The sequence below is a fragment of the Rhea americana genome, unplaced genomic scaffold, assembly GCF_003343005.1.
Source record: "Rhea americana isolate MKP2758 unplaced genomic scaffold, rheAme1 scaffold_24, whole genome shotgun sequence".
In the NCBI taxonomy this organism is placed as follows: Eukaryota; Metazoa; Chordata; class Aves; order Rheiformes; family Rheidae; genus Rhea; species Rhea americana.
Window position 1 is genome coordinate 3,230,530 of NW_028186357.1, and position 13,213 is coordinate 3,243,742.

General features: G+C 37.9%; 1 protein-coding gene and 1 long non-coding RNA gene across 2 annotated transcripts in view; one reads left to right on the forward strand and one right to left on the reverse strand.

The window, feature by feature from the left end:
• Positions 1-13,213, forward strand: part of LOC146595068 (uncharacterized) — a 558,681-nt gene that overhangs the window by 410 nt on the left and 545,058 nt on the right. The gene's annotated exons all lie outside the window — the stretch shown is intronic.
• Positions 8,716-13,165, reverse strand: DYNLRB2 (dynein light chain roadblock-type 2). The gene is made up of 3 exons (XM_085306497.1): positions 13,000-13,165; positions 11,364-11,531; positions 8,716-9,428 (listed from the first exon to the last, which is right to left on the reverse strand). The coding sequence occupies exons 1-3, from the start codon at positions 13,163-13,165 to the stop codon at positions 9,385-9,387; spliced, it is 378 nt and encodes a 125-aa protein (XP_085162623.1). The 3' UTR covers positions 8,716-9,384.

Below are 13,213 nucleotides of genomic sequence, written 5' to 3' on the forward strand. Positions count from 1 at the left end.
AGCAGAAAGGGATTGCGTATATGAGACAACATGTTTGCATACTTAATATTTATCTTTGGGCATTGCATRTGTGCTCTCAATGTTGGCAGGTGTGTGTAGACATTGCCACTCATTTGTGAAAAACAAAATCTGTTTGACACAGATAGGTAATACCCTTGCAAATACTGCACTGCTGATTCAAAAATGGGGCTACAAATGTGCAGTTATATTCCCTTGCTTAGACATCTCTTTAATAGGAGAGCAACATTAGGTATTTTCTCATATTGCTGAGAAATCCAGCCATGGGGAAATCATTCATAGTTCAGATGAGACCAATTACTTCATTGCAGAGATGAATCAGGACTGCAGAAATGATGGGGGATGGAGACTAGGAAGATGTTTCTGCTTAAAGTTGAATGCAATCTGTAAGGAGAAGAGGAAGGAATGGCTGTTATATGTTTTTATTGTGGGATTTAGGTTGTTGCCGTGTACAGTTTGGGAGTAAAAAGAAGGAAAGTGACTTTAAAAGGCCTTTGGGATTCAGAGTATTTTATTGCTAGTGGATGTGAAGCTAGCCAATTTATAGAGCAGCAGCATTTTCATGCTTATTCCGTATACTCAAGATACGATGTGCAGAAATGGTCGTTCTGTTGTCTGCCATCTAATGGCCAGACACGAAAGCAAACCAGCYTGGTGTGCAGCCTGTGGTCTATGACTCACGGGGGATTCGCGAGCTAAATACACGTAAAAGATGAAAAGAAATGCAAGTCTTCGCTCAAAGGCTGAAGTGTGTTGCGCTTACAAGTATATGCTGCCATTGGAAAATGGTAAGATTCCRCAACAGAAAACTGCTAAGAACTAGAAAAGAATTCCCATCTTTGCTTGGCAATATATTGCTTTTCAATGTTGTATATTTTAAAGCAAATATCAATCTCTATATGAATGAAAATTTGTAATTTCAGGTGTTGGAAATTTTCCCTTGTTTACTTACCRAGTAAGTGAATATTGTTGTTTATCCTTCTTTTCTCCAGTTCCTCCCCTCCCCTGCCAGCATCCTCCTCGGTGCACCCTCATTCTTTTATGACAATGTGCAATATATCAAATCTCCCCCAGATGGGGGAATGTTAACACACACCTCTGCCTTTTCCTCGCGGGCAGACCACAGTGCCGTCTGCAATAACTGACACCCGTTCGCCAGYGCGGAGAAGGTGCTTGAAGTAAATCTCTGCTAGAATAACAAAGAGTAGATGGGGAGATGTTCCAGTTTAATATCCGCTCCATCTTTCTTATCTATATTAGAAACGTCTGTCACTAYGGGTGTCTGAGTAGAGCCGAAATTATGAAGCACCTTCCAGATTTCTTTATCTCCTGAAGCAACATTAATACTTACAAGTAGTAAAGGATGTTGGGTGGAGGAAAGAGCACGGCTTGGTCTGTTTGCCTAGGAAATAAGTCTTTTAATTTCATAATGTTGTTTGAAATGCTTTCCTTTGCACTAAGAAAATATCCACTGTTGTCGTTCTTTGTGAAACAGAGTCTGAAGATAGCCAACTTTCTCACAAAAGCCTTAATTTGAATATGCTAATGTTAATTTAGGCATTCACTTGCCAAATTTTCATGTAGGGACTTTCTGTATTGTGTACATTTAATGTCTGTACATTCATTATTTGCCATGCTTAGCTGATTCACAGGCACTGAGTAAATATTGTCTACAAGTATGATCTACTGCAGAAGTTGAAAAGATACGTCTCCAATTTGGAACGCTTGGTCCTAAATGTGGAGCTCCTTTTCCCTCTATCTTTCTTAAAAGAAATTCAGGGGAGCTACTTCCACACCCAAAAGGCTTATGAGTTTGTTTTGATTTATACTTCTAATCTAAATATTACAGATTATAGCAATTTCTAATATGACACGGGGCTGAGGTAATGGTGTGCATGAATAAATTCCTCTCTCCTTGTAGCTCTGCTTGTTTTGAATGCAAATGGTGCTGCTAGACATAACCTCCTTGAACAGGAAATGGTGATCAATGGAACACTTAAAAATAAGTTTCTGCATAATAAGACTGTGACAATAGGAAAAATTTCATACCTTATCTTTTAGAACATCGGCAGTGGAGGGAAAATAAGTGAAAAGTGTGATTACTTTTATGAAATGCTGAAAATAAGATCTGATTTCTGTAAAAACATGTTTTCTGATGCTCTAAGCCAAAGCAGAGGGTGAAATGCATTATTTTAAGTGAGATGTTGTAGGTGTAAAATATGTTAAAACCCAGTAAAATAACCCCATTTTGCTAGAACAAAATTATCTGTTGGCTACTTTCGGTAGTGGTGACTTTGTTGAGGTTAAAACATGTGTGTTAAGTATTCAGTAGATCCATTGCTTCTAGCCTTTTCAATAGGCCAGTAGCTTCCTCGCTGCTCTTTCTTTGCAAAGAGCAATGACCTATTTCATACTCTGTCTTTACAATGAATCCATAGGTAAGCGGTAACATATTGTACTACTCTGCTGCATTAGCTGGGCGCCTGCACAGAGAAAACAGGGGAAGTGAAGTAGCCAAGAGAGAGTTTCTGTGGTCTTACTCATGGATTGCAGCCGTATAAAAAAGTAGAAGGTGTCTGTGGTTCCTCTGTTTCCCTAAAGGAAAAGAATTGAAACGAATTGAAAAGAAATTGAATTGAAAATGCAGTGGTATAGTGAGGATATTGAATTTTATTCCCTATAACTCCCTGTTTTGCGTTTTGCTGAACCTCGAATCTTACTTGTATTTTTTAAATTCTTCCAAAATGGGRTACACAAGCTTGTGTGAATGCAGAATAATTTCATTTGAGTCATGGAAGTTATTCTCTTGAAAAACTAGTAGAWGGAAGAAAACTGGTCCTGCAGATTGTCCCCTTAGACACGGACTGTGTTTGTCATGTGAGCTGGCCAATGGCAAGTATATCGTGAATGGTCCTGGAATAATGTATTGTGGAAGACTCCACAGAATATTCTGCAGTGAAAAATCATCTGGCATCATAACGAATGCAGATTTATCAATGATGTCATGAGTCTCATCTTACTCTGGATTATGATACAGCTGTATATTCCCTTCAACGAAATGTTACAGCAAAGAAAATCTTTGTCTAACCAGGGAGATTTCTCACTTTTCTATGTAAGAGCACTCACTTGGGGAATGAGCGTTTTTCTGTGTTTCGCTCACTTGCTGCCTGAGAGGAGGTGGGAGCATTTCCAGTTTCTTCACTATGATTCAGTAGCATGTGCTGGACGTCACGTAGGTGGCCAACATGGCTCCAGAAATCTGTGCGTACAGCYGTGATTTTTGGCAGACAAATAGGTAATTCTGATGGTGGGCACTATTTTATAAATCACTGCAGATGATTATTAGTAAACTGGAAAGAAACTAGTAGCTTTTCCCCGAGCAGCAGTGTGAATCCCTTACGAAGCTAGTGCTCCATTACTAAGTTACGTGTTTCGTCACTGTGTATTAATTAGCTCTATTTGACTGCCCTGCTCTGGGGTCCAGCCTGAACTAGACAGTGAAATACTGCAAGACACTCRTGCCTCAGAAATCTTATCGAGGCTGACCGTGATATTTCCAGCAGGTTTTTACCAAAGATTGTGTTGAAGAACTTTGTCCAGCACAAAGGTTGGATGGCAGGAGCTGTGGCTTAGTGAGCGCTAGGCACTGGTCTGAGACCGGGCACCGAGGTAGCTTTGACTAACACTGGCGAGTGCTCACTSCCCTTGGCACAAGGAGGGGAGCAGTAATTTGCTCCCGTGGACTCCCATGGAAGGAGTTTACCTTCCACGTCTGAAAAGTCACTCCAGTTTCTTCGAATGATGCCGATGAGTATCCTGTGCCGTTTACAGACATAAATACCCAAGAAAGCTGAATCTCTGCTGCTCCTTCTGTGACGACAGCTACTTCAGCACAACATTCTTCTCTGCGTTCCTATTCTGCTTTGAAAATGCAAAGTGCCATTAAGTGCTACTTCTAACGATGAGCCATATCACAGCTAACTTTCTTAGCCTGCGCTTCTATTCTCTGTGCTGTTTTGCTCTTTGTGATGGTGGCATTTAAGCAATGCTTCCTAAACCTGTTGCTAGCTGATAGCTAACGCTGACTTCTGCACTTCTCCCTCAGAAAGAACTTCTCAGTGCTTTGGTTATTATTTAAAGGTAACGGCACCCTGCACTTGCGGAGATGATCAAAAACTACGTGTTTAGACTAGCCAATTTTCTACGTGGCTGCAAGCTGAAGGAGAATTCAGATCCCCCCCTCAGATTGTCCACAATGCTCAAGAAATCAGCTGCAATTTCCATGTGGCTTCAACTTTCCTAATAGTCCCTGCAGTTTTTATTTTTATTCTTTTTTTACTCGAGTCTGCTTCCAGGCCTGCTCGGTCCCTAAATGTGAATGTCCTGAAATGCAGAGAAATTCAAATCTATGCTATGATCTAACTAGGTCTGCCTGTACCTCCGCTGTTACGCCTCATTAACGTAGGACATTCTAGGCTTTCTCTCCAGGTATCAGTCTTCCTTTCTCCCATGGGTACTGTGAAGTCCCACAGTGAGCCATGTTGTTATGGCCTAATTTTTCTACAAACAGAGATTTAATTTGTTCAGGTGCCAGGCAGAGGAAACACAAACTTGGAATTCTCTTGGCTTCTCTGATATAGCTGCTTGAGACTTGAAAAATCAATAGGGGAATTATCTTGCTGTCTCTAGGTAGTAACTTAATAATTAGAACATAATTAAAGGGGTGACATCAGTTTATTTAGGCCTCCCGTGGCTTTTTCTGTGGGCCCGCTCCAGAACATGCCTCCCACTGAGCTGAGAYGGTGGAGCTGGGACTGGTTCCTGTTAGGGAAGACGGATGTTTTCTAAAAGTGCTGCTATCACTGCTGCTACTCAAACTAATTGAATAACTCTTCAAAATATTATATTCTCRCTCACACTTTGAGCTGCGGTTGTGACACACTGTTAAGCTGGCCTGTGCAGGGTTACTATCACTAGCACTTACGGTCAGTGAAGTTTCTTCACGGAATSCAGTGTGCTCCGACTCCTCTCGGGAAGTTAACAGTAGCTGTATGAGGTACACACGTACACATCTGTCTATCTGCATAAATACTGCTGTACGTGAAGTGCTGCCTATTTTGTGTCCTCGTGTCAKCAGTAAACCTGAAGAACTTCTCGCTGAAATTAATTGGCAAGTACTGTTAAATACRACAAAATACATAGTCTGAAATTCATTCATTGGCAGTAAGAGAATTTTGTATTAACATTTCAGGGCTCCTAGATGGATCGTGAACATCCTAAATGCTGTTAATAAACATGGTCCACTTCAGACCATTCTGACCTAATACTTAATACCACCTTCCTTACCATTATGCTTCCTTTCAAAAATCCTGTCCTAAGAACGCGCTYCTGAGACTTGACAACACACAAACACAAACTCCTGTAAGTCTGTACAGGTGACCAACTAATCAGGTGATCAGAATCTTACAGACGCGTTGTGAATCACCTTCTCTGTGTCCCACAGTTGTAGTCAGTACAGTCAGTACGTGTACTAACATGAGACTACACAGCTACACGCGTTGAGCGGAAAGCATAGCTGAAAAATACACAATTTGACACTTCCATATGCATTATGTGAAGTAGATTACGTGATAACTGCAMGTCTAAAGAACAAGTAATTTCATAGAAAGCTAGATTACCAAAAGCATTGAATATGTATTAAATGAAATATTTAAAGTTTTATTTTAATGTGAGATGAACAAAATTTAGGAGAATGAACTGCCCTGAATGAAATGTTAAAATAAATCAGATAGATAGATAGATAGCTGGCAAAGGYTGCTGCCCAGTGAGGAACTACATGTTTTCCAAAATTGCATGCTGAAGAAAATCCAYGGTACTTCCAAAAATAAAGTGTGAGGCAGATTCTAGGAGAACGTTCTATTTTAGTTTACTTTGCGCACCCYGAGCACGCGATGCTGACAGTCTTTCCCTTGGATGATGGCCTAACTAGCGTGTTACAAGTCAATCCGGAGGCTGCCTTGCCCTGGACAGCAGCCTTTCTGACACACTGGACATTCACTTGGCAAAGTGATTACCTAGGAAATGAATCCCTTAGCATGACTTCCCCCCCAGCTTCTCCCCTGCTCCCCCCAGTTAATTGTATCAATATTCTAAATCTTACATGACTGGTAAAATCTCTGCTGGTTTCACCTAAATGACAGCTTGACTGAGCTGTCACACACACTTGTGGTGCTTAAGTAATTTAAAAATTGCTTCCCTATATTTTGCCTCAACTGCTCCACTGCTCATTTGCCCATCTTTGTTCGGATTAATGTGCTAACTAGGATTTTCCRTTAGGATTGCTAAGGACTTAACTATTTTTATTTCCATTTCTGACTGCAAAACTTAAGTGGAAAGTTTATACTCGTATTGAGTTTTTTTTTTTTTTTGCTAATACAAAACAGGAACAAATTATCAGGAAATGAAACAGTATTTCAATTTGTGCTCTCTAGTGAAGATGTTGCTAAAGTTGTATATTACAAAGCCTTCAAGGAACCCTGGTTAGAGAGTGTCTTGGTCAGAAAAATCTTGCAGAAGCACAGCTCAGCCCGTGTGTTTGCACAGCACTTGTTACTACCTACATAATTATAAATGGGACCAAACTTTGCCCTCTCATCTGCATCTATGTGTCTCATAGGAACAGTGAAAGAAACTAATCTGTGAGCAGTACTTGACCCTTTGAGGACTACATGCATCTGCTTAAGGCCATTTTTTCCACATAAAACATTTTTCAAGAAAATGATTTAGCGTGTGTTTAATTTTAATGATTTGGCTTAAGTGTCTTTTTGAGTGCTTTATCAAGCTACAGCAATCAGCTGCTTAATAAATATTGGATTAAAGTCTGTAAAGGGAACACATGTATCAGAGACAAAAATGAAAGAACATTGCCAGACACTAAGCCTTTCTAGGTGCTTCAGCTGAAGGACAGCTTTTACTGATGTTTGAAAATGCAGCAACATTTTTTTTGACTGTAAAAAAGGTTTGATGGGAATTGCAATTCTGGAAGTTTGTTAGTTTGATAGTAAAACTCTCCACAAAATTTAGTGCTGGCAGAGGGAAAATACTGTGTGTGTGGGGGGAGCCTATTAGCCACAAACACATATTAATACCCCAAACTACAGCTGAATTCATACAAGGATGGACTGATGCGATAATCTAAGTTTTGAATTGGCACACGTTTGACATCCTAAAATACCATGCTTATATGCTCTTTTGGTAGAATAAAGGTTCACTGATATTTAGCAATAATTAAGTTGGATTGTCTTAAATTGTGACAGAAACACAAAAGGTAACAAATGCAAAACTTAGTTTTTTGCAATACTGACATATGTCAGTAAATTTATTCATTACAAATAACCTGATGTCTTTCCACTGCACAATTTAAATAAAATCTCTAACAGTAAGGAAACTCTTCTTGCTCAGCATTTAATACAGTTAAGTGCCACCAATAACTGTCCCCTTGAGTTATATATTCTTAAAATTTTGAATAGACCTGCCCAGCTGGATTCTTTGTTTCATTTCCATCAAACTGGGCCTCTGTGCTTTGGGTTCCCTTCCTCTCAATATGCAACAGCACTGAATCTTCCTGTGGTCCCGTTGCCTGCTTCCTGGGTGTCCAATCTGTCTGCTAACCTTGGAGACCACAAAGCTCAGATACTGACAGCTCCCAACACGCACACATTTTTCAGTGMTATATGGCCTTTCCCAGGCTCTTCAGTAAAGTCAGCTAACCTGCATAGATTGGGAAAAATTCTGGCATCTTTTGATGATTCTCCATTGTTTAAGGTTTGGGTGATACATAACAAAACCCTGATAGAAAGTTGTTGACTCCACGTCCACAGAGATGCTCAGTGATTCAGCAGTTTCATAACCTCAACCACAATTCATACTATATACTACAAAGATCCCCAAGCAATGTTCAGATTTTCAGCTTTCATCCTCATAGCCAGGCTTAATGGCATCCCACATTTTAAATTGTTTTTTCTTCCTTCCTATAAGATATCTAGACAAGAAAAATTCTTATGATCAGCTGAAGCTAAACAATCTGAAATTTGAAAGTTTAAATAATTAGTTGATAAAAACGTGTATATAATCTACATAACCCATAATGGTTTGGTTAAAACACTCTTTTTGGTAAGTGTCTAGTTTTGGAAGTAAATGCAAGGTATATGGCCATAGTTCACATCAGGCTGAAACAAAACCCCCAGAGTTTAAATGTCAGTATGACTGGGCAATATTTCAAGCACAGACTCAGCACAAACTCCCCTCACTTTCACAGTGCTTCACTATATATTCTAAAGTAAAATTTAGCTTGTTTTTCAGATCTCAAGGGAGAAAGCTTGTAGCCAAGCTACCCCCTAYGAGAGGCCTAGAGAACAACCAGTGCAGGATCCAATTCAGCACTGCCCTTGCAGAGCCACGAGCACAGACTAGCCACAAGAATCATCTTTGGACATTGACATCACACATCCTCAGAACAGAATAGATTTGTGGCTTAATACCTTTCAACAGTGCATCTATTTTAAAGACAACCAGCAGTAGGCGTCTTAAATCCAGTGCTACTGGATATCTGGATTTGGGGAGCATTCTGAACTTTAACTCATCCTTTGCCTCATGTCATTAGAGAATAGAACTTACGCATTGATCTGAAGGCTTAAATAGTTGTCAGTGTTTCAGTTTATTCAGTGCACAGTCTACCATTACCAAAAACTAGTAGTTTTACATGAGAGTGTTGGTTCTACTTTGTCTGCTTGAACTTCTCACTGTAAATATTACATGAAGCTATTGTTCTGGTCAGTAGAAATTAGAAAACAGAAGAGTTTCACTTTAAGATCTGAGAAAACTCAAAACACAAATTAAAGACAGGACAAAATCCAGTCTGTTATTACATGAACTATATTGTTTACATTTCTCTTTTTTAGTTAATGTAACTGTGATTACTGTAATTCATAAAGACACATTTATACACATATATGATCTATGACTTCCCATGAGGTATGATTTCTCCACTAGCATAAAGYTAGAAATTTAAAGAGAATGACAATAGCTTGAATATCCATTAAAAAGAAGTTTTAAACATTTTGCTTTATTATTGCTCTTCTGAGTACCAAGATAAACATACAATATTTTAATATGCACATTATGTTTTGTTCAAGCAGAAATTGAAACAGCTACAAATGAAAATTTTAATTTGGCAACATTTCAGTCATGACAGTTACACATTATGAAAATTACTCAGTGGTATGTTTGATATTAAATATCAGTAAAGAATATTAGTTTAAGAAGTAGAGCTACATCACTGTCTCTAAAAATATTGCTGTTGTAGGACTATTCACATGGGTTCTGAATAACAATCAGGAGATACTCCTTATCTGCAAGATACAAGAAATTTTAGTTAAAATATTTTATCTATTTTCCTCATATTCTTATACATTCCTCTCTAATCAAAATTATATTTATGAAATATAAATCAAAAAGCAACTGTATTCATAAAAATTTGATTTAAAAATGTAAGCACTACTTTTACAAAAATCTGACATTTCAGATGAAACTCTACATCAATGTTAACTATACAATACTAACTCTATTTTAGTAAGCAGCAAATTTGCTTTCAAATAGCTGTGAAGATACTTAAACAAGCAAGTAAAAAGACAGGCCACAAGATAAACACCTGGAAGTTGGCACTTATTACAATAATAAACTTTAGACAGCTGCAGCCACTTCTGTAGGTGCAGAGAAGTACTTTCAGTTCACTGCCTAGTTTATTCGAAGTTGAAAGCCCCATTTGAAAATGATAACAGTAGGAAAGATTTGAATAGACATTTACTATGAATAAATTCTAAGCATACAAAACTTCACCTCCTAATTCTAAAAGCTTGAGGAACAGTTTTAGAAACAATTAAGTTGTATAGCTATTTAACAGTAACTATTTTAAATGAAAGATTTCCTTAAAGTATCCAATGAACTTAGGGATACATCTGCTTTAAAAAGTTAAACTGCTTTCTTCATCACTACTTTGCACTTTCATCCAAAAGAAAGTTAGTATAAATCACAGGATAAAAATTTGTTTGCTAGCTTTTATTATTGTAAAAGGCAATCAAGCCTTTGAATAACTAATCTCTCTATTAACAGAAAAGCATCACATTCTGCACCGTTTATTTGAAGGTCAATATGCTTTAATGGTTACTAGTCAAACAGAGTCAGCCTCTATCTAACAATAACCGAAAGACAAATGCAAAATAAAAGTGCATCAGTTTAAATCAATGAGCAAGACACCTTATTTAAAATATATATCCTATTTATACTCCAAGATACATAGCTGTCTAAAATTTTCATCTTACTATTAGCTGATTTTACCCATACTGGTTTTACAGAAGCATTATATATAATTCCARTGAGGTGAGGTAATGCATATCTAGTGCACTACCTCTGCTTGAGTTTGCGTATGAAGTCAGCATCAGAGGACAACCTCAGTGWAGGGGATCTGCTAATGGTACCCATCACTGCAGCAGGTTCAGCACCAACTTCCTCCCCCATGGCGATGCTGGGGATATTTCAAGGGCTTTGTTTCTTCTGCATAGCTTCACCTGATATTTGTCAAAATCCTGGATRCCTTTACCCTCTGTTAGCTAGTGCACACATCAGGATCTCAGCCCCCATCTAATCACTTCCACRTTGCCTAATTCACCTGGTACTCTTTATTCCTTGACCACAGCTTATCTGGCCTTGTTATCTATTTTAGTTGGAGAAACAACTATAACAAATCTAAAACATTTGTATTTAACATGAGTGAAACAGGCTGCTATATTCTCTTGGTTGTTTTAAGGAAAATTATATCACAGTCACTATGCTGGTGATAATACTCCATATTGATCTACCACACATCCTGCCTATGGCTAGATGTCACAATATCATACAGTATCAGATGAAAAACAATTTTTAGAAACAAAAGCTATCACACGCATCTGTTCAGAGCTAAAATTGATCTGYTGCCTTTAAAATTATACTTAATATTTGCTACTTATACTTTTGTCCAGTAACCAAAGCATTAATCAGATCTGGACTTGGTTCGGTTACTTCTGAATTTGCATACTTTACATTAAGATGCTAACATCTGTTTACATAGTGAATAATATAGATACACTCATGTTCAAAAAAGAATCTATAGAAGTATAAAATGCCTTCTTATGGTTTTATTTTTAAATACTCATTTTCAAATGCATTTTCTTACACCAGCCTGRCTTATGAAGAATTAAGAAGAAACTTCAAGTGCATACAATTCTACGATTATTTAATAGAACTATTACCTGGAGCTACCATGATTTCATGTTTCTTTGATCTGATCCTAAGAAAGGTTAGATCATTCTGAGGATCAATATCTCTCACCGTGCTCCTAGCTTTCATGGTGAGCTGATGAAGAAGACCTGCATACTGGACTGTTGTAGAGTTATCAAGAGTTGTTCTGATTGGAATTCCTGCAAATAAATAATATTCTAACTCATAACTTACTCAGTTGAACTGCATATTAGTCATATACAGCAAATCATAAACCACAAAGATTTCATCTTTTTCATAGCAGAAAGGATTTATATTGATTTCAGGTTTCTACACGTTTTTTAAGGTATGACTTTTTGTTAATCAGTGGCAATTAAACACTGAGTTGCCTTATGAAACTTTTAGAAGAGCCTCATTGCTCTTTAAGGCTCTTAGATATCTATCAAACTGTTCTGTAATACTTTACCAGTTTTGGTGCTTCAGTCAGTTTAAACATTGTCACTGATTTTGCATCTTGGCTACAAGAATCTAAAACACACTCCAACCAACAGCAGCATTTGGTACGTGCAGTGATAGAAACTGCGTATTTCCAGTCAGTTTCTGTCTGGCCACATGTTCTGCAAGTTTGTGAGGAAGCAGGAGTTTGAACAGGACATGACTTTTTGCCTTGCTGTGAATAGTCTAATGTGGAGGACAGGAACAAACAGCAGTGTACTACCTCCTTTGTGCAAGAAAAGTGAGAAGGAATCCATAACAAAACCTTTTTAAAAAAACGTGCTATTATCATGAAGACTTTACAGATCTACATGTGAGCTTTCCCTCAATGGACAGCAGGAATATCATAGGTATTAAGCACAACTGAGTGGAAAAGCATACTTGACCAGTATCATGCCAAAAAGCAAAGTGAAATGCTCCAAGAAATTGAACACAGGAAAATGTGGGGTCTTTTAATTAGTTATTTTTAGTATTTTTGACTTATTTTAGAAGAAATGTATGAGTCTGCAAACTCAGCAAGGACTGTGTTTTCCGAATAGTTGGTTTTGCTCAGTTTTAGTCTGCAAATAAACCAGTCTATAAATGCTTATTGAATCAAGTCACATTCAGTTGATGAAACAGAACACAAAAACAGCTAAAAACAATAGTTGTTCTAAAACCAAACTGTATTTCAGCTTAGTAAACAGCCATATATAAAAAATGAGCATATGCAGGCACAAAGCAAGTTTTCATTTACTGTTCGTCAGGCTACTACACACTTCTCTTGATCTGCATCATCTRTTCTGTGAACAAAGACATGTTTTATTTAACATGTCCGGGCATGCAAATCAAGTCATCTAGATTTTCTGAAGACTAAAAAAATGCTTCAGCTTCTTTCATAGTGTTCTTTCCTCCTGCTGTTGAACTGCTACCTGGGGAATAGACTTTTTTTTCTTTTTGATTGTAAAAGTGAAGGAGATCAACTTAATTTTAATACAGGCAAGCTACTGTGAGGACAGTTGTCTTACCTTATTTGCAATGGAATGGTTAAAATAACGTTAAATTTAGAAGCTTAGCTTCTCAAAACTGACTTCCGTGACCAGTTCCACGTTTGGCTTCCAATCTTCAAGGTCCGGTCACAGCCAAAGACGGCCTGGCACGAAACTCGCTCTGCGAGACACTATGACAACGCACCGTGATGCTCTTTAATCAGCTTTYGAGTTTGGCACTGCCAAGGAACTGCTCCTTGAAGGCCAGCTTTGCTTAGTAAAAGGTTTTCTCCTGATGTCTTTGTTATCTTTCCTGACTTTTCAGAGGAAAAGAGGGAGTGTGAAGTGCTAGTGAGTTTTCTTGCATACATGAAGAATTTGGGACCAAAAAAAAAAAAAAAAAAAAAAAAAAAGGGAAA